The 23,063-nt window shown below is 43.1% G+C and overlaps 1 protein-coding gene across 1 annotated transcript in view; it reads right to left on the bottom strand.

The window, feature by feature from the left end:
- The window catches only part of LOC138261364 (serine-rich adhesin for platelets-like), a 320,695-nt gene extending 304,336 nt beyond the window's left edge, over positions 1-16,359 (bottom strand). Inside the window, exon 1 of the mRNA XM_069210232.1 lies at positions 16,275-16,359. Within this exon, the coding sequence (XP_069066333.1) occupies positions 16,275-16,321 (47 nt within the window). The 5' untranslated portion in view covers positions 16,322-16,359. The remainder of the gene's footprint in view (positions 1-16,274) is intronic.
- Between the last annotated feature and the right edge of the window lie 6,704 nt (positions 16,360-23,063).

Genomic DNA, 23,063 nt, shown 5'->3' with positions numbered 1-23,063 from the left:
CCAAAGCATTTATGACTTGAGTGAGCAAGGGAGTCCAATCTTGAGGCAAATATAAATCGGGGCGATCCCATCAGCACTGGGAACTTTGGGCCAGATGTAGCAAAGACTTTGCGAGTCGCAAACGGCGAAAATCGCCGTTTGCGAGTCGCAAATGCGTCTTTGCTATGTTGAAATGCATTTTGTGAGTCGGAACCGACTCGCAAAATGTATTTCCGAGTCGCAAATAGGAAGGGGTGTTCCCTTCCTATTTGCGAGTCGCAATGGTATGCATTTTCATTTGCGACCGCGATTGCGGTCGCAAATGAAAGCGCAGTTACCATCCACTTGAAGTGGATGGTAACCCAGGCGCAAACGGGAAGGGGTCCCCAGGGGACCCCTTCCCCTTTGTGTCTGGCACAAAAAATAATTTTTCAGGGCAGGCAGTGGTCCAATGGACCACTACCTGCCCTGAAAAATACCGAAACTAAAGGTTTCGTTTTTTTTTTTTCAAAGTGCAGCTCGTTTTCCTTTATGGAAAATGGGTTGCACTTGAAAAAAACAACTGCTTTATTTAAAAGCAGTCATGGACATGGTGGTCTGCTGTTCCCAGCAGGCCACCATCCCCGTGAGTGCCCTGAATCGCTATGGAGTCGCAAATTGCGACCCACCTCATTAATATTGAGGTGGGTCTTTGCGACCCCACGGCGACTCGCAGAAGGTGTCTGAGACACCTTTCTGCATTCCAAATTGCGAGTTGCAATTTGCGAGTCGCTGGGACTCGCAAATTGCAAGTCGCAATTTGGAAGATTGCTACATCTGGCCCTTTATTCTTAGACAACCACAAAAGACTGTCAGTCACTTTCTCAAGCAGAAAAGAGGTATTACAAACTCCATCAGGCATGGCTGGGGAGCCTAGGGAGATATCCTGCAAAATGTTATCATAACTCACTAAGAAATGCTCCCCCCCAGGACTCAGAGGAGATATGAGAACTAAATGATCTTGGTACTGGCTGAGCAAACAGAGGCCTATTAATGACATCCCAAAATAAGGAGCTACTTGACAGGCAACTAGCTTGAAGCAATTGATCACAGGCCTCTTCTTGAAAGGCTTTTTTACATAGATAGATGGCAGATTGTTCTCCAAAAAGGAACATAGGTCAAGTAAAGGTTCAAGGTTCCTGGGTGATGAATTAGAATTACAAACAAGCATTTGCAATACAATGGGTCTCACATTTGTGAGAGTTTGAACTATTGGCATTGTAATTGATAATATATTTTACCCATGTGTTTTGGTTTATAGTGGAGTGGATGTATGTGTGGAGTGAAACTATGTGAGTTTGATTGCAATTGTTAGTTGTGGAATTGTGTGGTGTGGAGTCGATTTGTTTTTGTGGGATTATGTGGCACTGTGTGCAGTGGAATTAGGTGGATAGTATTTACATGGTATTGAGTGTACTGGAATTATGTAGAGTAGGACTGTGTGTCATGGAGTGTAATTATGTGGAATGGTATTTTGTTTTATGGAGTGGTATGTAGTGAAGTTTAATTATGTGGTGTGCTGTTGAAATTTGTGACATTATGTGGAATTCTGTGGAGTGGATTGGATGTACGTGGTGTGTAATTTTGTTGATGAGTTGAATGTGTTTTTTGTCGAATTATGTGTTGGAATGGAAATGTGTAGAGCTCAATTGTGTTGTGTGGAAGTGTGTAGCATTGAGTGAAAATATGCTGGTTGGAATTATGTGGCATGGTGTGCAGTGTATTTGTGTGGATTGTGTTACCAAGTTTAAAAATGAGGAAACATAATCAAAAAGAAAGGCAGCCTTTCGTTGCACACAAATTTACAAAAATAACAACACGCTGCTTCCACCAAAACATGTCGGAAATGCACAAACGTCTCTTCAGTTTCAGACTGAAGCAAGGAAGAGCTACAAACAAAACATACACACTCAACATGAGCAGGGAAAAAAGAAAATAGTTCCAAGACCAAACACTTAAACACACCGGTGGAAACTTACCAGTAGTTAGGCCCTGCTCTCTGGGCGTTAACAAACAACAACAAGCATTTGCAAGGCAAGAGGTCTTGCATTAGCTAGAGTTATAGCTGTTGGTGTAAATTATATTGACAACCTCACATTTGGGACTTTATAAATATTTTGCCATGCAGCACATTAAACCTTTATCAGAAATAAAATGTACCACAGTGAAAATAGCATTTGGAGAAAACATGGTCGTATAAACATATATTCAGCCCCTAGAGGGCATAATGAAATAAAAAAGAGTGATAAAAAATATTGCAGTGTAATCATATAATCAGCCCCTTGATGGCATAGTGTGTTACACATTTTCAGGCCTAGAAGGCCTTACAAATATTATTTAACTGTGGAGTCAGTGGCACAAGGGTGCATTGCTGCAGGTCATTACTAGATGTCCCTGTAGAGTCAAAAGCAGAATGTGCAGTACCACTGGTCAATAGCAGAAGGTACAATACCTTCTGCCTACAATACCTACAATACCTCTGGTCGTGGCTAGATGCCCCTGCAGCGTCAACAACAGACGGTGCAGTACTACTGGTTATGGCTTGATGTCCCTGTAGAGTCAACAGCAGAAGGTACAGTACTACCAGCAGTGACTAGATTGCCCTATCAAGCCAACTGAACTAGGAGTGCTTTGGAACAATAATCATTTTTCAGCCCAGACAGAGCAAAGAACAGGCCAAGCAAGGGTATCAATCTACTATTATAATCAATGGTGGAAGAGGTTATGATTTTTGGGCCACCTCTTACCTAGTGTGACCCACAAAACTGCCTGAACAGAAAGAGCACATCATTTTAAATGTTTTGGAGGTGGTCCCATTGACCTAGGACCACCACAGGCTCAATTATGTTTCCCCAAGTGCATTGAATATTGTTGAGGATTCATTCCTTACTGCATATGTAATGTAAGGACAAAGTGATATGCAAATGCAGAAAACAAACCGCGCATGTGAACGCGAGTGCTCACTGACAAACACAAGAGGCAGGAAACAAAGAAAAATAGTTTGTCCAAACAACAGAAAAACATTTGAGGCGTAAGTAAACTGTACTTGGCCTGTGCTCCTCAGTCAAGTATGGGAAGTGACGTATCAGCTGCCAAAACTCTTAGGAGGCAGCACTACAAAGGCGACACTGCCTTCAACCTATTGGAAGTGGCAGGCAGGACCAAATACCTATACTCCTAATAACAGGTCTTCCAGACAGAGCATGCGCGCTGTCTAGACTCGACCTAAAAAGGAGGAACTAAGAAGCCAGATTAGCCACTAGAAAGGAAGACTTTTTACACAACAATCAAAGTTACCAATAAAAAGCCAATGGGAAGGCTCTATGCCCACATAGTGATTACAGGATGACTCAGAGAGACAGAGCATGCACTCCCTCAAAATTCTTTCTATGTGACATTGTTTTACAGCTGAATGCTACCACCCCTTTCTTGGTCATGGATAATCATGCAACAGTTCACCTCTGGCGTATGTATCTGCAGGCAGAGGCTTACATGCCTGTGTATTCCCACGCTTCTCTGTGATCATGTTCTTGCATAATATTTGAACCACAAGCTCCATGGGTTCTTGCTTGACAAGTGTTAGCAAAGTCTCACCCAAGTTTTCTGTTTTTGCATTAGAGAGGTCTTTGGAATCTGCTCCCACTGTTGCAGAAAGGATTGTCTTTTTCATTTAGAATAAGCCTACATAGTTTAGAATGGAGTATCTGCTCTCTTGCAATATTTGCACCCCTACCTGTATATCAGAGTTACCCATGGTGCAAGTGCTGTTTAAAAACCTAAACCTGTACGATGTTTGCTGTGTCTACGTCATGTTCTCTGCCACTCCGTACCCTGGACCTAATACTGACTGGTGCAGCTGTGCTGTTCACCTCCCGCTGGGCTAGAAACATGCACTGATCTGTGTGAAACTGATCTCTTGTATAAGCGGGTCATGGGACATGACATATGGCACATCCTCTCAGTGAAGAGGGTTCTGGGGGCACTCATGAGTGAGGCAAGGAAACAACACATCCACCTTCAGTTCCTAAACAATTCTAAGAAGTGTAAACAAAGAAAGGGTCATATTTATACACTGTTTACACCGAATTAGCATAATTTTTTTTACTCTAATTCGGTGCAAAACTAACTCCATAATTATACTTCGGCGCTAGACCCGTTTAGCGCCAAATTTATGGAGTTAAAGTCATTTTTGGGAAGTGGAAACATACCTTGCCTTAATGAAATGCAAGGTAGGCGTTCCAGTGCAAAAAATGACTCTATGGCCTTAACGCCATATTTATACTCCAGTGCAAAAATGGTGGGGTCAAAAAATGGTCCAAAGCTTGCTTTGCCCCATTTTTTAATGCCTGGGTCAGGGCAGGCGTTAGGGGACCTGTGGGCCTATTTCCTTGGTGGAACACCATGGAATAAGCCCACAGGTGCCCTCCCAAGGCCCCAGGGACACCCCCACCCACACCCACACCAGAGGGACAGTGGAGGATAAGGGACCCCATCCCAGGTTAGTATTTTTTTATTTTTTTTTAATGCCATAGGGTGCAGTGGCCATGCCCAGAGGATACTTGTCCCCTGTGCTGGACATTGGGGTGGTGGGCTTGACTCCTGCCTATTCTAAGGCAGGAGTCATGTGGCATAGTAGGTTCAGCACCATCAAATGACGCTAAACTGGTTAGAGTAATTTTTTGTTTTATTCTAACCAGACTAGGGTTATTTTTTGGTGCTAATCCCCCTCTCTCATACAGCCACCCCACTAGGCTAGTGTCAAATATTTTTACGCTGGCCTACCCTTTGAGTCGGCTAGCGTCATTCCTTAAATATGAGGCCTGGCCGGCGTCTAGGAATGGCACTAACCAGCGCTATATTTTTTGCCGCAAACCAGCGCTAACGCAAGTTTGCGCCAAAAAGTATAAATCAGGGCCAAAGTGCTTTAAATGATCTTGAGACAAACTGGTGACGAAAAATGGACGAAGTCTAGAATAAACAGTTGTTCACCACATGTATTTCACCCAGGGGTGCTTGAACAAGGGGTGCGGGGGCGCTACACCAACCCCATAAAACCTGAAAGATTTTAGACAGAGAAAGAACAATTAAGAGGCCACTGAAATGTGTTTCACCTAGCATCATGTGTTGGGTTTTCAAAGGCAACCTGACTCATTTCCCCTATGCTTTTAGTGAAGTGCATCCCCATTCTAAAAATGGTTCCAGCACCACTGATTTCACACTGCACGCAATGTAAAAGCTTTTTAACACTCATTAAAGTCTGACAACAGGAGCTCGGCTTCATGTCATAGAGGCAGGTAGTGCCTCGAAAACAACATATAAAACAGGTAAACACAGCAACTGAACGATGAGATAACATGCAGGTTGCAACAGAGCCTGACCTGGAAGGTAGACAGCAGCATCATGCGCCTTAAAGTCTTCTTATCCTGAAAGAGTGTCCATCACTTGGCCTGGCAGTAAGCTGCTGTGTCTGGTGTTGGTCGGACAAAGATGTCTCTTGTGCTTAGAAGGGGGCATGTAGCTACGGTTGTAGAGAGGCCTGTTATCTTGGGTGATTCAAGGAGGGCACGAGTCGAAGGTAGACGTCATCTACCCACTAGTTTTGGAGGGTAGGTGCCGTCTACCCTGCAGCAAACCTGGGGTCTGTGGTACTAAAATTGGCTAGTGTCTTAGGGTCTGCTGGGGACCAGGGTATCTGGGTCTACCGGCGACTGCTGTCTCTGGTGCTGGTGGAGGTGGGGGGGGATAACTGGTGTCTCTACTTTGGCATGTGGGCAATGTCTACTGGTCAGCAGGGTGCTGATGTCTCTAATATTGGTGGGTGCACCAGTAAGAGATGGCATAGAGGGGATGAGAAAAGAATGATACTCTTCTAAAGAAAAGACGCTCGTTGTAGCCCAGGTTCCTTGGAGGCAATGTTTCTGAGCCATAATTTAGCTGAAGACTTGCTAGTTAGCCTGGCAATAATAAAACATCATTTATCAAAGGTAGTACCCACATGTTTTAGAGTCATCGGGTGGTGACCATCAACCTCCCTATTGAGTCATTCATTGTTGCCAAAAAAATTAAAACTTCAAATCCATTGAAGGTTCATAGTTCGAGGATGGCCAAAGGAGTGGTGTTCTTTATTTTGGTGGAGCATAAGGAAGAAGTTGATGAATTAAAACCAGAGGTGTGTCGGAAAAAACAGTGATAAAGTCTGGATAGCGGTACATGGATCGCCAACAGTAGACAGCTGAGACAGCACCCTGCCAGCGACCCACGGTTGGTCAAAATTTAAGATTACAAAATCCCCTTTTCAGATGCTCAGGATCCTGACCCATCCACCCAATTTTCTTGCCATAATTATGTGTTGCAGTATGTATGAGGTAGCGCCTCAACCCGATACGACTATCAAGCTATTGTATGGTTTTATTCCTTAACTGAGAAAATTCTCCCCTTGTCCCTACTTTCACGGTAGAACATTCCCCAAAACAATAACAAAAAGGGTCGCTTCAAGGGGCAGATTTATAAAAATATCACAACTGTGTTTTAAAAAGCTGGTGCCAAGTGGCTCATTGGTTAAGTGTTGCTTTCTCATATGAATTAAACATGGCGGTACACTTTGTGTAGAGAGACTCCCAGATACACAAGAGGTTGAGTGCTTGAATGAACTAAGTGCAGTGGGCTGATTCTTAACAATTTGAGGTCCTTTGCTCTGAATGTTGGAACATGGCTAACTTGGGTGCAGGTGTGCCCCTTCTAACGAACTACCCCTGCTCTGCTAGAGTACTCAACAATCGTCATATTCTTGATAGCCCAGAAGAGATAAAATCAAACTTGGATAAATTAATTGACTCAGCAATCACATTTTCAACCTCTGTTAATCTCTTAGAAAAAGTGTCAAAGGAGTTCTTAACTAACAGACCATTTTTCCATATAAAGTATTAAACAGGTGTTCTATAGATTCTGGGTCCAACCTTTTGATGTGACCCTAGCGGGCCTAATCTTGTCCGCAGTGTGGTTAATGAAGCTCTTATTAATAGGGGTATCTTTTTCTTCCTTTTCCTAGCAGGCAGTCCAAGAACAGGGGAATTATCCAAGGCAGATTGGTCAGTGTATGCATCTCAGCCCTGACCACCAAGCCATCCTCAAGGAGGGTCATTGCTGTAGCGTGAAGATCCAGTTGTCGGCATGAATAGTTGGGCTGGAGCTTTGCGGTGGTGCTCCCGGTGAGCGAGTGTTGCTGTAGAATGAAGGGTGCGGTTGATGGAACTCCTTGTTTGCAGGCAGTGTGGGCGACATTGGATTTTTTTTGTTGGCCTTAGGACTCTGTGCACTTTACCACTGCTAAACAGTGTTAAAGTGCATTTGCTCTCTCCCTAAAACATGGTTTGATTAGCGTATACCTGAATGGCATATTTAATTTTTATGTAAGTCCCTTGTAGAGTGATATATCATATACCCAGGGCGTATAAATTAAATGCTACCAAAGGGCATGGAACACTTATTGTGCCACCCACTTAAGTAGCACTTTAAAACATGTCCCATGCCTTCCATAGCTGCCTGAAGGCAGTGTCCCACTGCCATGTGACTTGGCATTTAAAACCCCTTGCCAAGTCTTAAACTCCCCTCCTATTACATATGTCAACTCTGAGGTAGACCCTAGGTAGCCCATAGGGCAGGGTGCTCTGTAATTAAAAGGTAGGACATGTACTTTTCAGTTTTATTGGTCTTAGTCCTGAAAAAACTCCCAAATTAGTTTTTCACTACTGCGAGGCCTACCCCTCTCATAGGATAACAATGGGGATTCCTATTTACATTTAACAAGCGGTAATTCCTAAACCAGAGGTGGTGGATATTTCATGTTTGGTATCTATGAACCTGTAATGATAAACCCTCTTTAATTGTACAAGTTTGAAAATTCAGTTTTTAAAAAGTTATTATTTTCCTGCCCTTAGCCCTTTGTGCCTGAAGCCTACCTTAGGCCACAGGGTTGAGTGTAACTGACAGTTGAGCCTTTGTGAATTCCCACCAGACAGCCATACAATAGTGGAATTAGCAGAGCTTGAATGGGTCATTAACTGACTTGATGGCAGGGTGGAGCTAAGCACAAGACAGTTTACACTTGAATATGCTGAGTTCTGCTGCCACACAATAGGATTAGTAGCCCTGTGTTGTCAGTGCAGCCAGCTAGGGGTCAAGGCAGGGGAGGAAGTAAACTCCTGGAACTTCAGAGAACCCTTCTGGAAACTTCACCCAGCTTCTAGGAGCAGGGCACCATAATATATAAATAGGGCTCTCAGACCAGCTCCTCAGTTCACTACTGGACCTGCAGAAGGACTCTCAGAGGACTGCCTGCTGCTGTGACCTGCTGGGCATTCTGCCAGACTGCTGCTGTACCTGGAAAGACTGATTTGGTGCTTGGAGCTTGCCTTGAACTTTCAGAGGCCAGCCCTGCTGTGGAGTCCTGCATCTTCACCATCACCCAGGACTTCAGAAGTGGCTCAAAGGGCTAGTTTAGCTGGTCTACTGTTCTGCACCAGACGGACATAACAGGCTCCCGTCATCTTAAACCCACACCTGGACCCAGCCTGTATGAGACCTTAACCCCCAAGAGGTCAGTATCCACTCATGGGTCTTTGGTTGTGGTATTGAAGGTGCCCAGACGACCAATTTCCAAAAGTGAGGACTTGGACAAAATGTGGCTGAAACGTACTTTAAGAACCAATAGGAGACCGAGACCAACCTGCTCACCTATACGCCGGAGGTGCAGCGCTGGTCAGATTCACTTTGCAGCTTCTTGCTCTTTTGAACCTAAAAATGTAAGAATTCTAGTTCTACTAATTAGATTTTTATTGGTTTTGGTGAAATATATTTGATTAAAATCGACTCTAGTTTTCTAAATTGGTTTATTACTGTTTATGTGCTGCATAAATGCTTAACAGATTGCCTCTAAGTTTAGCCTGACTGCTTATTGTGCCAAGTTACCTAGGGTTAAGCACAGGTTAAAGTAGTAACTTTTTTGTGGTTTACCCTGCAAGGGATTGTGGCTGTTGCTTGATCAAGGCTCACACTCCAGTCAACGAACAACCCAATTTCTCACAGGTGCCAACAAGCCCGTTCACAGTCATAAAGAGCCTAAAAACTTCAACTGAAATTCACTGAGGCTACACAAAGGGTCCAGGACATGAGGGACACCCCTTGGGGGTCAAAGGCTTACTCTAGCTGATGTGGGTGCTGGTTCAGGTGGTAAGGAGCCTCTTATGTCCCTGTGGCTCTGAACAGGAGGCCAGCAGACTACCCAATGGAGTCACTCTGGGAGTCCTGGGTTCATGTCCAAACCCTCTGACTCAGGCAGAATGGAAGTAGGGCTGCAGGGCAGCAATCCAGAAAGGTAGTAGTCCAACAGGGCAGCAGTCCAGCGGAGTGACAGTTCTTACAGCAGCACAGCAGTCCTTCTTCTTGGCAGAGTCTCCACAGGTCCAGAAGTGTACTGATGAGTTGGTGTCTGAGGTGCAATATTTATACCTGGTGTCTCCTTTGAAGTGGAAGAAGCTTCTACAGGTTTCTCTTTGAAGTGCACAGGTTACCTGCCTCCCCTGCCATGGCTCCAGACTAACTGCAGCTGTTTGTGTGTAGTCTATTCAATTGTATGTAGGCCTGTGCCTAGCTCTGCCCTCCCATTCTGCTTTTGATGGCCCATCCAGGCACAACTAAGATTTCTATTGTGAGTTCTGGGTAGGAGGAATACACAAAGCCTGACTGTCAGCTACATTCAGTCATGTGACCCAGAGACAGGCTGCAGGCACTTAATGGCTAAGGCAGAAAATTGCCAACTTTCTAAAAGTGGCACTCTCAAAATTGTAATTTAAAATCCTCCTTACCATAAGAGAGAATTTTTCATTACTATTCCAAAGACACCAAACCTGATCTGAATACCTGTTCCCATTTGGAAGTTTTAGCTTATCAAGTGCAATCATGTAACTCCAATGTTATTCTCTGGGAGAGGTAGGCCTTGCAGTAGTGAAAATTAATTCAAACATTTTTCACTACCAAGAAATGTAAAACCTTAAAGTACACGGCCAACATTTTAAATACACTGATCCCTGCCCTCTGGGCTGTCCAGGGCCTACCCTTGGGGTGATTTAAATGTACTAAAAAGGAATGTTTGGGCCTAGCAAAATGTTTCCTTTGCCAAGTCGAAATGGCAGATTAAAACATATAGGCTTCAATGGCAGGTCTGAGACAGGTTTAAAGGGCTGCTCAAGAGGGTGGAACAATCAGTGCTGCAGGCCTACTAGTAGCATTTAATTTACAGGCCCTGGGTACATGTAATACCACTATGTTATGTTATGTTAGTGCTGTTTGTAAAGTGATCATTCACCATTCCATTTCATGATGCTCTACTACTAGGGACTTACAAGTAAACCACAAGAGACTTACAAGTAAATCAAATATGCCAATTCTACCAGGTTTTCATGAAAGAGCACAAGTACTTTGCCATTGGCTAGCAGTGGTAAAATGTGCAGAGTCCTAAAAGCCAACAAAAACAGGTTCAGAACCCAGGAGGGTGAGGGCAAAAAGTGTGCTTTCTTTTCAGGCATAGGGAGTGTAAGTGGTTTGCCCACAATCACAGAATGTTGAGCCAAACCCGAAACTCGAACCTGGTTCCCCAGCTTCAAAATTGGCAACTCTGGCCTAGCAACACATCGTAGGCAATATAGTCCGGCCCAAGCGACCTCCAACACAGGGGTTCTTTGTCCTAATCTGGAGGAGGGCAAAACACACCCGTCATCGCTCTGGTGGCTTCTTATCCCCTGTCTCCTGGCCCACTGCGGGATGATGGCGTTCTGTGTCCCGCACTACAGGAAAGCAAAACATGCTTTAAGCATTCCAATGGCTTGCTCACCTCAATGGGTTGCATAAAAGGCCAATCAGCCCATACAGCACATGCAGTACACCTGCACATACAAAGCCGTTGCAGGGAAGCCAAGCTGCCTGCTGTGTAAATGTGTGTTCACCCAATCAAAGAGCATACAGCCATACGTAGCCCAATCCTACTGAGCCGTCTTGTTACTCCTCTCAGGCTACAGGACACCTCCAAACCACAGCTGCTGTGCCCCCCAGAAGCAGCAGGCCCTCTCTCCCCCAGAAGGAGATCACCCTGCCGAACTAGCTGGCTTTTTGCCTAGGGGCACCAGTATGCACCCCACCTCTCAGTGCTGCCCATATTAATGAATTGATATCAATGTTTATGTATATTGTATAAAACACTAACCACTCAATCCTTGATGAACTCCACAAGCTGAAACTAAATTCATGACATACTTTAAAAATAATAAACATGGAAACACATTACAACAAATAATAATGACCATACTAATCAATTAATATGAATGAATGTATAATAAAAAAAAACTATCAGGCAGTCCCTTTAGACAAATTTAAAGGCCCCCAAAAAATAATATACCTCTATATATTTTCCTAAAACAATTTAAATGAATTTCACAATAACGTAAATTAAATAAAAACATAAAACAAGAAAACAACATAATGAAAACTGATACTGAAGTTAATGATATATTAATTTTGTTAAATATTAATATTCTTACCTTTGACATTCGTACCCAAGATATTTACATGGAATACCAATGTATTCACTGGGTTAACGATTCATTCAAGCATTCAGTTCTTCATGAACTCATCCATTCACCCACCCATGCGCTCAAACATCCATCTATTTACCTATCCATTGAGACACTCTCTCTAATAAATTAACTTCTACTTTCACTTATAAAAAAAGCACGATTGTCTTTGCCAGTGCTTGTTTGGAGTGGTTTAAATCTTTTAAATGATCTTAAAAAATCCTCTAAAAAAATAAAACTATGCAACCTATATTGATGATTTGCTTTGTGAATAAATGTGTTAATCAACATTCGATTCTGAGCTCAAATGTAACTGGGTGGGAAACGCTGAACTCATTTGGTTCAGCTTCTATTTTGTAATTTGGAAATGCACTCAAATGAGGGCATGGTGTGAACACCACACCTCCACTAGGGCCGTGGCACACACCAGGAAAAGCACACGTTTGTCAGTGTACATCTAGTTACCAGGTAGACAAACTAAAATGTACTTTTTTTGACAATTTTTCACACTTAGAGCGACCTCAAATGATTCTGAATAAAACGTTTTTTTTTACATTCATTATCATTAAAACGGAGATCTAACACTGCAGAGAAAAACACTAGTCGGGTCATGGCCAGCCGTGGCTTGTGCGGTTTACAGAGGGCGGGGTGCCAGCGAGCGGGGGAGAGGTTAGGGGAACACTAAAAACACAAAAAATAAAATAAATAAAATACATTTTAAAAATAAACTTACCTCCGCTCCAATCCGCACGCCGCTCCTCTCCTCCGCTACTGCAGGCTCCCAGCCTGCCCTGCGGCCAATCCTGATGCTGCTCAGGACTGGCTGGGAGCGCCCAGCCTGGGTGCTCCCAGGCTCTCTCCAGCCCAGCAACAGTGTTGCTCGGCTGGAGAAAGCCCTGTGCGCATGTGTGTTTGGCTGGCCCAAGACGGCCGTCCAAACACACATGAGCTTTGAGAGGGAGTGCTGAACACTCTCCTCACACTCGTCACCCCACATGCCCCACCCTTTAACAAGGAAAGAATATTATTATCCTTTCCTTGTTAAAGGATTTGCAGTGGTTGCTGCTGGCGAGTGGGCAACGCTCCTCCGCCCTATCGGAGGAGCTGCCACTGGTCATGGCCAAACGCAATGCACTGGAAATGGTAAGCACACTGGGCACAAGACATGCCTGCACTAAGGACTAACATAATTTTACAGGCTATGCTGGAATTGGGGGCGGGGACACCCACAGAACAGTCGTTCAGAGCTTCTGTGAAAATGCACTGGGTGGAGGAGGGCAATGGCATGGCATGGGGGTGTCTTGACTGCCATGCAGCACCTGGGACCTGGCACCACCCGACCCATTCCACACAGATCAGACCCTTTAGGGGTTGCAAGCTGCCAAGCTCCTTGGCCTTCGCTCTGCTGGGTAGGAGAAGGCCACTTCGAAAGGTAGGCCCTCAAGTTGGACTGTCCCTTCCTGGTGGGCATTGGTAATACACAAAGGATTTTAAGGACGGCCTACACCCAGTGACTGCATGACATGAATCCTTGTTACAGGGCATGGTGAAAGACAAACTCTAAGCCTCAAACCTGTGAGCATCGACATGACAATGACCATTCCCTCTAAAGCCATGTACTATCACTATTACCAACTGGAGACCGAAGACTGCAAGGGTGGTGGCAAACCAACCAATGCCCTAATGTTTGAAATACCTTTTTCTCCCAAAGCGGCTCCTATGTCTTTGCGAGCAAGCAGCTCCCGGAGAAAAATAATATACCGGAAGCAAACATAGCAGGCCTGCTGTCACTTCTATTATTCCCGCAGAGAGACTCTCTAATTACAGGTCGGTCTTCAGAAATCCCCACATGTGCTTGAAGTTTTCTCGCCTTGTGTCGGACTTATTCTCCGGAGTATAGCCTCTGACTACATACAGCCAAGTGGAAGATGTACTGTTTCCTTACTCCTTTAAGTGAATATTAGAAGTGTTTAAACAGCGTTAGGAGTAAATCAATAGTATTCATGAAAAGATGCTTTGGATGTTCTTTCTTGCAGACGCCAAATATTCTAATGTAAAATGCTGCTCAGCTCACATTAGAAATATCCCAATCGATAAAATACTAATTTTTCTCTCATCTAGTAAACTTCAATTTAATAGAAAGACACCTTTGTCCAGGGTCATTCATGCCAAGATCAGTGAAAAGTTAAAACACTACCCTAGAAGCAGAACAAAACATGATATAAAATTACACCATTTTATTAAAAGTCCAACATGTGGAACCTCACATTAAAAGAGTAAAGCAAACTAGGAAGTTAGATATGGATCTGCAGAGCACGCAGATGAAGTACCAGGAGAAGGAAAAGTAACTAGATCGTGGGCAACATGTTCCAGAGAAGGCAGTAGGTCCGTGGGTACATTGCTCTGAATGTTCACGACATCGAATATTCTGCCCAAGACTTTTCTTTTCTCCATGTGGAAAATACATTTTCCCGTGTATACCCACGTGCTTTAGCACTACACCCCTGCTAAATCCCAGCCCAGAGACGTGGTAAATATGGTCTATATTGTAACGTGTAGGGCAGACGTGGATTTTCAAGTCAATTGTCAGTTTGTTTTTTAGATCCGTTTTCAATTTGATTTTTAGGTTCATTTTCACTTAGTTTGATCTCTCACCTTTACCCCCTTGCCTCCACCTCAATTACACCCTCCTTTATGGGATCTGGTCAGCCCATCAGCCCATGTGGCTTCTGCCTTTCCATTTCCAGGCTGTGGTCCTCCCAACTAGCGTACTGGTGTCCAATGTTGCAGCTCCAGAAACGCCACAATGGAGACTCTTTCATATCTTTAATATTACATCAACTTTTTGTGGGTGATACCATGTGTTCTCAGACTAGAGATGGTACAGAGCAAGGCACTGACACATTCCAATTCCCTGATGAGGTTACTTATTAAGTAATTAAAATATATCCATCGTGTAAGTGAACAAGACCCAGTACTCCCTGACATACTACCTCAAATGTGGTCTATATTTTTCTGTCTCGTGTCGGAACTGCCCTTTGCAGGATCAATGTAGCTTAGGTCTCGTGACAGCCAGTGCGGGGCCTGATGTCATAAGTGTTCCATTCAAGGAGCTCTGCTTCTACTGTGATGAGACAGGGGAAAACTTTACCATACTTTGGGCGGGGAACATGTATTTACCATTCCAGGTTAGGAACCTACCTGCATTTTCTGTGTGAATGTCCTCACATCTCGGGTTATGCCTTAATCACGATTCAAGTGGGCCACAATTATCTGCTCTGAATGATTCTAAGTGGGTAGTTTTTTCCATACTTGGGGGCATATTTATAATCTGTGCCAAATTTGCGTCATTTTCTTTCCGCAAATTCGGTGCAAACCTAACTCCATATTTATATTTTGATGTTAGCCATGTCTAATGATACAATATAGGAGTTTGCACCATTTTTTGGATGCGTGCACTTACCTTGCGTCAATGAAAATCAAGGTAGGCGTTCCCATCTAAAAAATGGTGCTATCCCCATGGCCCGTATTTATCCCCCCATGCTAAAATGACGCACAGGTGGGAGGAGGGGCTAAATATTGGTGCAAAGCTTGCTATGCACCATTATTTAACGCCTGGGTCAGACCAGACGTTAGGTGACCTATGGACCCATTCCCATGGTTAAACACCATGGAATAGGTCCACAGGTGCCCTCGTAAGCCCCAGGAACACCTCCACCCACACAAGAGGGAAACCAGAGGATGGAGGACCCCATCCCAGATAATTAGGGTAAGTATTAGTAAGTATCTTTTTTTTTTTAAAGTACCATTGGGGCCCTAACTTGGGGCCCACTGCATGGCCCAGGGTGTAATGGCCATGCCCAGGGGACACTTGTCTCGTGTGCTGCCCATTGTGGTGGCGGGCATGACAGGAGTCATCTGTTTGTTGGTTGTGCGCCAGGAAATGGCACTAGTCTGGTTAGAGGCATTTTTTTGCCTCTAACCAGCCTAGCGTAGCTTTCTGATACACAACCTCCTGCTTCCCTACCACCACTCCCACCCGGCTAGCTTATTTCTTGAAAACGCTAGCCCAAGTTTAACACCGGCTTGCGCCATTCAATAAATATGGAGCCCCGTTGGCATTTTTCAATGACACAAGCCGGCGCTAAACTTTTTGCCGCTAAACTGCATTAGCGCAGGTTTGCGGCAAAAAGCATAAATATGGCCCTCGGTTTTCTCAAGTATGGGAGAAACAGCTCCTATTTTACCGTGCAGTAATTCCACATGGTAAAACAGAAAGAAGAAGAGATTGGATTTATTATACATATGCAGGTTGCCATGTGGAAAATGATTCAAACAGATTTATCTCAACTTAAGTAATTTATTTAATTAGAAGCTAGTAAAGTGTTGGTGTGAACGAACATGCTCATCACCCCCTTCTGCAATTAAGCAATCAAGCATATTATGTTTTAACTTACAGTACTGAAGTTAGAAATCAATCTCGCACTAAAATACACAACAGAAATGTTAAACAATTAAGAACTGTTTCTAGCAACGCAAGGCATACAATATCTGTTCACACAACAGCTGCCTTCAGAAATTGTCCTTTTCCTTTCCAAAGATACGTTTACTTTTTGTATTCGATCAACTCACAGTCTTTTGGCCACGGACTGCAGGATTTTGGGAGGTACGGCGTCCATGCTGCTGCCCTCAGGTGTACTGCACAGTCCGAGGCTTGCGCGGTTTACCTGTGGGTCTCCATGGGGATGAGAGCAGTGTCACGCCTCACTCACGCCTTTAAAGAGACTGGGAAGAAGGTCAACACAGGCATTAAAGTAAAAGAAACCAGCACCCGTGAAAACAAGAGTTGTACCTCGTCGAACCTTCACGTGATGATGGGAGCTCCCAGACAAAATTCCTTTCTGAGGTGTGCTTTTCTTAAGTAGGCTCAAGTATCAGTACCAAATGTTTTTACACTTTTCCCTGTTATGCAGGATCTCTGATTCAATGTCTTCTGTTAGTCATCTATGCCGTCTGCCTTCTCTCTGCAGATATTCTTCCCTTCCTTGTGTTGTCCTTTGCAGATACCTCTTGCAGCTACAGTCATATCTGTTGTATTTCTCTTTTATTGGTATTTATAAAGCGCCTTCCATATCCTTTCAGAGGATTAAAGCGCTGTAGGTACTTGGAATCCAGGCACATTTGTATGGTTTAGTGCAGAGCCTACATTAAAATAAATACAAAAATATGGATGTGTAATTAACAGAAGATACCAGGACACATTTTACTCATGATACTGTGACCAATAAAACACAAAATGAGCACATCTGTAGTCCTGGCGATGACACCAAACACTACCCACATAACCACACGACAGAAACGCCCCCCTATTCATAGCACTTCCACAGAGTAGCGTGCTACCCGTGTGCAAGTGTGCTTCGGCACCTTGTGAGAAGGCGCCAAGATCTTAGGGCGTTGTTTGCCAGACACCCCCAGCTCCCTGCTTGATTGCCAGTAAGGGGAGAGCGGGGATTTGGGTCCTGTCTCATCTGTGCAGCATATTTCGGTGACACGTTAGAATATGTTGCAAAGATTAAAAAAAAGTGTAATCATGCTACAGTTTCCTTTGTATAAAATGCTCCAGCATTTTACTGACGTGAGCAGTGGTCGAAGTGCAGTGCAAAAACGTATGGAAACTGTCTTTGTGAGAAGGATGGGGGCGGGGTTAGTGAGTATGGGGAAAGGGTCAGACAGTTCGCTAAAAAGAACAAATATTCTGTAAATATTTTGTTGCCCTTTCACAAACAGGTCACCACGTAAAACATGTAACGGACAAACCTTCAATAGAAAAATAAATGCAAGTTAAACTTATCTGTGGGAAATGCATTGTTCTGAAAGAGAGCGCAGTTGGTTAATGCCATCACTTCAGAATCGGAGCGTGCATCCAGAGGGTCCCTGATGTGAACCTTGGTGGGAGCACTGGGGAAGTCATGTGTATTTATAGTGCTATGAGGTCCTAGCCTGTGACAGAAAGCACTGTGAATATATATGTCATTAGTACAGTATATACAGTGCATTAAACACAGAATAAGAAAGGCTGCACACAGTACAAGATAGGTGGCTGCATTGATGAGCACATGGGCTAGTTGCTTACAACACTCTGAGTGAGGCACACTGAGTTACATGCTTGTATAATACATTGGCTTGCACACAGCAATATAAAAGAAGGTAACTAAGTGAGAAAGAGCGACTATAGAGATGAAGGACACCTTTGGAGGGTGGTAGGAAGGGAGGAAATTAATAATAAAGGAGCTCAAGGTGGGAGGGGTCAGCACCATCAAATATTGTCATTCGGTGTACCAACAAAGATTGTCGCACAGGGAGCCAACAAGACGGACTTGCAAAGCACAATAGAAATACAACTACAAAACAATACAATGATTGCACTACAATATTTTGTATAAATATCAATGGAAAGTAACATCAGTAAATATATTTTGGAATTCTGATTTTTTTAAATAAATTAGGGCACAAGTGTGTGTGGCTTGTGTGGAAATGCTACTGAAAAAACTTTACATTGATCAAGTTTCACACACAGATTAAGTTATTTTTTTTAGAACTGTATTCTTTTTCCTAAGGCGAAGAACATTTTTTCATTTTCTAGGTCGAGCGCGCAAATCCTTTGACCTGTTGTAAGTATCATGGGCTTTTAACCACACCCATCTCATGCCCATCACTTTCATTTGTTCCTGTGCTTGCCTTTCAAAAATCACTTGATGTCACTAGTAAAGGCTTTATGTTTGTCCCACCTTGAGGCTATATTTGTCATGCCTTGCAGACTGCCCTGTTACATGGATTATTGCCAGCTGGGACTTGCTGCAATGAGAAGCGGCAGGGCAGGACAGAGTGCACACGGGGTGTAAATAAAAATTAAATAAAAAAAAAAAGAAAAAGAAAAACACTTACCTCCTCCGCCGCGTGCTGCTCCTCTGTCCCTCGTCACTCCAGGCACAGGCTCCCAGCCTGCCCTGGGGCCAATCCTGATGCAGCTCACAGTAGCTTCAGGCTTGACTGAGAGCGACCAGCCAGGGCGCTCCAAGGCATGCTGGTAGCCTGAGCAGGCTCACTCAAGCATGGCAACTGTATTGAGAGAGCCTACTGCGCATGTGTGTTTGGCCAGCCCGAGACGGCCTGCCAAACATACATGCGCAGTCAGGGGGAGTGCTAGGCACTCCCCCTCTCTGCTCTTCCGTGGCCCGCCCCTTTAAAAGAAAAGGTTAATAATAAAAAAAGTTTATTATCCTTTTCTTTTAAAGGTTTTGCAGCTACCGCTGCTAGCGGGGGAGCGACACTCCTCCGCCCTAATGGAGGAGCTGCCCCTGATTATTGCATGATTGCCAATATAGGTCAGCGTGGGTGAACACATTTTTTTTGTCTCTCCCCTTTGTGCTGCATGGCGGCCATGGCGCTCACAGCACGAACAGACACAACAGCGTGAACTCGATCAGTGGTATTGGAACGCTGGTCACATTGTTCACAGTTACCTAATCAGAATCATTTCTTGTGGATCTCCTCTTAAAACACCTGAAATTGGTAAATGCTTTACGCAAAACAGAAATCCTCAAAGTGAAAACGGCTCTCCCTGCACAGCGGGGGAGCTGATACTACAAACTACTTATTTTTTCACTCTCTTCCAAAGAAACCTCTAACCCTCCCTCTCTGCAAATAGGACTATCTAAGATAGCCAATTGGATGCATTTTAATAAACTCAAACTTAATGGAGGAAAGACTGAACTCCTCATATTTGGAAATAAAAAATCACTCTGGGGCCCCCAACACTGGCCTTCTGAAATGGGTGTCCCCCCAATCCCTTCTCTCTCTGCACGTAACCTGGGCATCATAATTGATGATCAGTTGACTATGAAACAACAGGTGACCAAAGTAGCTTCTACCTGCTTCGCTATCCTGAAGTGGCTTCGTAAAATTCTCTGGATGCTTCCTGTGGCTGCCCAAAGAACCGTGGTCCAAGCGCTGGTTATTTCTAGACTGGACTACGGAAACGTGCTCTATCTGGGTGCGAATAAAGAAGCACTACACAAACTTCAAGTTGTTCAGAACTCGGCGGCCAGGCTTCTTTGCCAACTTCCCAGAATCACTCCTACTTCTGGTGCACTTCGTGAACTACATTGGCTAAGAATTGAGAATCGCACCAAATTCAAAGCCCTATGCTATATGCATAGAATTAATACGGGCCTAGCTCCCAACTACCTTAAAATCTTGGTCCAACAGTATCGGCCCTCTCGTTCACTTCGATCTTCTAATCAACAAAAATTCCAGGTGCCCAGAATCAGACGTGCCAAAATGGGGGGACGCTCTTTTGCTTTCCTAGCTCCCTCTCTCTGGAATTCTCTTCCTTCTAACTTACGTCATGAAAGGGTGTTCATTAGATTTCGTAAGGAGCTTAAGACATGGCTCTTTAACCAGTAACCGTCCAAGCTGCTCTCCTGAGCCTGCCTTTGTCTTGCATGGTCTTAAGCGCCGGGAAACCTCCGGGTAGCTGTGCGCTATATAAATCCAATAAATAAATAAATATTCACTGCACTCGGGAAACTTGTACCATAACGCTTTGCAGGGCATTACTTTTACAAAACATTTTTGCTCAAAACTCAGCCTGTGGTGGTCCTAGGGCAATGGGACCACCATCGAAATGTTCAGCATGACACACTGTTTCTGTTTAAGTCATCTCCAGGTCCAACATTAGGTTAATGGGGACCCCAAAATAACACCCCTCCCACCATTCAGTGGCTTTTTAAGCACTCTTGTGGCTGGAACTTTTGTTTTACAGCTGGGAATTGCTTGTGTTTTAAGGGCCTTCTTTGTAATATCATTGCAGTGGGCCTGTTAGCTCAGAAAATATGCAAGACACTAAGCTTTCTATAGACTAAATATAGGGTTACGCTGCATTATTTATTGCCATTTTTTGTGTGGCTATGTTCTCTAGGGGCTAACTGAATAGTTACATGGCCATGTTTCTTCCAAATGCTATTTTCATTGTGGTGTCCTCTAGGGGCTGTTCTAAGCATTACAGTCATATCATTATACTAAAATATTTGTGGCACAGAAACGTGCCCCATAATGCTTTCTGGGAATTACTTTTACAAAGCATTTTTGCTCATAACCCAGCCTTTGATCGTTCTAGGACAATGGGACCACCTTCAAAACATTGACCACAATGTGCTCTTTCTGTCTACATCACCTCTGAGTCCTTGCACTATGTTAGTGGGATCGCAAAATAATAACCTCTACCTCCATTCATTATCTTTTTAAGCTCTCTCATGGCTAGAACTTTAGTTTTCTAGCTGAGAGATGTTATGTTTTATGGGCTTTGCTGTTAATATCATTGCTATTGGCCTGCTAGCCTTGAAAATGTGAAATGCACTATGATCTCTGAAGGGGTAAATATATGATTACATTGCATTACTTCCTCCCATTCTTTTTCATATGGTTCTGCTTTTTAAGGGCTGACTGTATGGTTACATGACCATGTTTCTTCCAAATGCTATTTTTATTGTGGTGTCCTCTAGGGGCTGTTCTGAGCATTGCAGTCAACATACTATAATAATCACGGTATGAAAACTTACTTTTACAAAACATTTTTGCTCATAACTCAGCCTGTGGTGGTCCTAGGAGAATGGGACAACTTTCAAAACACTCTTTCTGGCTACATCATCTCTGGGTCCCCACACCAGGTTTGTGGGGACCCCAAAATAATAAACCCTCCCACCATTAAGTGTTTTTAAAGCTTTCTCATGGCTTTTGTTTTACAGCTGGAAGAAGTATTGTTTTAAATGCCTTGTTTGTAATATCATTTTAGTAGGCCTGCTAGTTCTAAAAATGTCCTCTAGGGTATAAGTATATGGTTACACTGCATTACTTTCTCCTGTTTTTTTCATGGGTTATGCCCTGTAGGGGTTAACAATATTGTTACATGAGTATGTTTCTTACAAATTATATTTTTATTCTGGTACCCCCTAGGGGCACTTTTGACCATTACAGTCTAATGCCAAAAGTTTATTTCTGATAAAGGTTTATGTGGTAATTTCATATGTTTTTATAACCTCTCCGTATTGCAATTATGACCATCATTCAGGCCAAGCTAACATCCTTATTACACTATGACTGTTTGAACACTTGATATGTTTGGGTGACCCTTCCAGTTTATTTCTCCTCTGTGGCTGTCTTGTGTATTTTTGGTGGGAATTGTGTTAGCCAGCCAGCAAGTCTGATGGTAGTGTGGTGAAAGTGGCATTCTATGGGAATTAGCATGGCAGATTTAAATTAGGATGCTACCTGGCAACATTTTCATTTTTTGCTGCGAATAGAGTAAGAAGATAAATGAAAGTGCTTTAGTTATGTGCTGGGCCACTGGAATTATATGGCAGGAAAAGACGAAATTATAAGGCAGGGTTGACCAATTTATGTGTCACGAAAAGTCCAATTATGAATTTACAATGCATATAGCTCCAACTCAAGCAAATGCAAGACCTATTGCAGTACAAATGCTTGTTGTTAGTTGGTAAAAGGTTAGAATCTGTTGGCAAAACTGGTAGTAAACAAAAGACTTGGTCTCTCTTCAGACAGCTTTGGCTGATAGTATGGCAGAATCTTTTCAACAAAAACAACATGATACAAAATATCAAGGACACAAAAATTTATTTTACATACTTTCTTGGTAATAGTTCAAATATTTCTACTTCAAAAATATAGCAAACCAAAATACTGTCATAAAGTATGCGAGTATGTCTAATTTAAAATAAATATGAAATGTATATCTTTAAAAATATATTACCTTAAAAAAAAAATCACATAAAATATATACATATTACATAGGAAATATATGAAGTTTAAAACTTACACACATAAAAAGTGTTAAAACAAATGTTAAAAGTAAATAAAATAATTAAATAAACAGTAATAAAATAGGAAATAATAATAATTGCATATAACATGATGAAATAAGAAACTAAAAATAATATTACACAAACATAATGTAAATATATCATAAAAATCATTTAAACTAAAATACGTTTTTAAATAACATTGGAAAAATCAGTTCAAATAAATAGTAGAATTAGAGGTGTCAAATTCGCAATTCCAGTCCAACCTGAGCAACAGTAGGGAAAGTGTTCGACTTTGGAGGGTTCAGACTTTCTATTCCCACTCCAACCAGATCAACTGTAAGGAAAGTGTTGGACTTACCAGGGTCAGATTTACTTTCCCCACTCCTATCTGGGCAACAGTACAAAATGTATTAAACTTTGGAGGAGTTAGATTGATTATTCCCACTCCAACTTGAACAACAATATGGAAAGTGTTAGACTTTGGAGGTGTCAGATTTACTATTCCCACTTCCGAGTAAACAACAGTAAGGAAAATGGTGGA

This window comes from Pleurodeles waltl, chromosome 10, assembly GCF_031143425.1.
Source record: "Pleurodeles waltl isolate 20211129_DDA chromosome 10, aPleWal1.hap1.20221129, whole genome shotgun sequence".
Taxonomy (NCBI): domain Eukaryota; kingdom Metazoa; phylum Chordata; class Amphibia; order Caudata; family Salamandridae; genus Pleurodeles; species Pleurodeles waltl.
The sequence above is the reverse complement of the archived record's forward strand: the minus strand, read 5'-3'. Positions and strand labels throughout refer to the sequence as shown.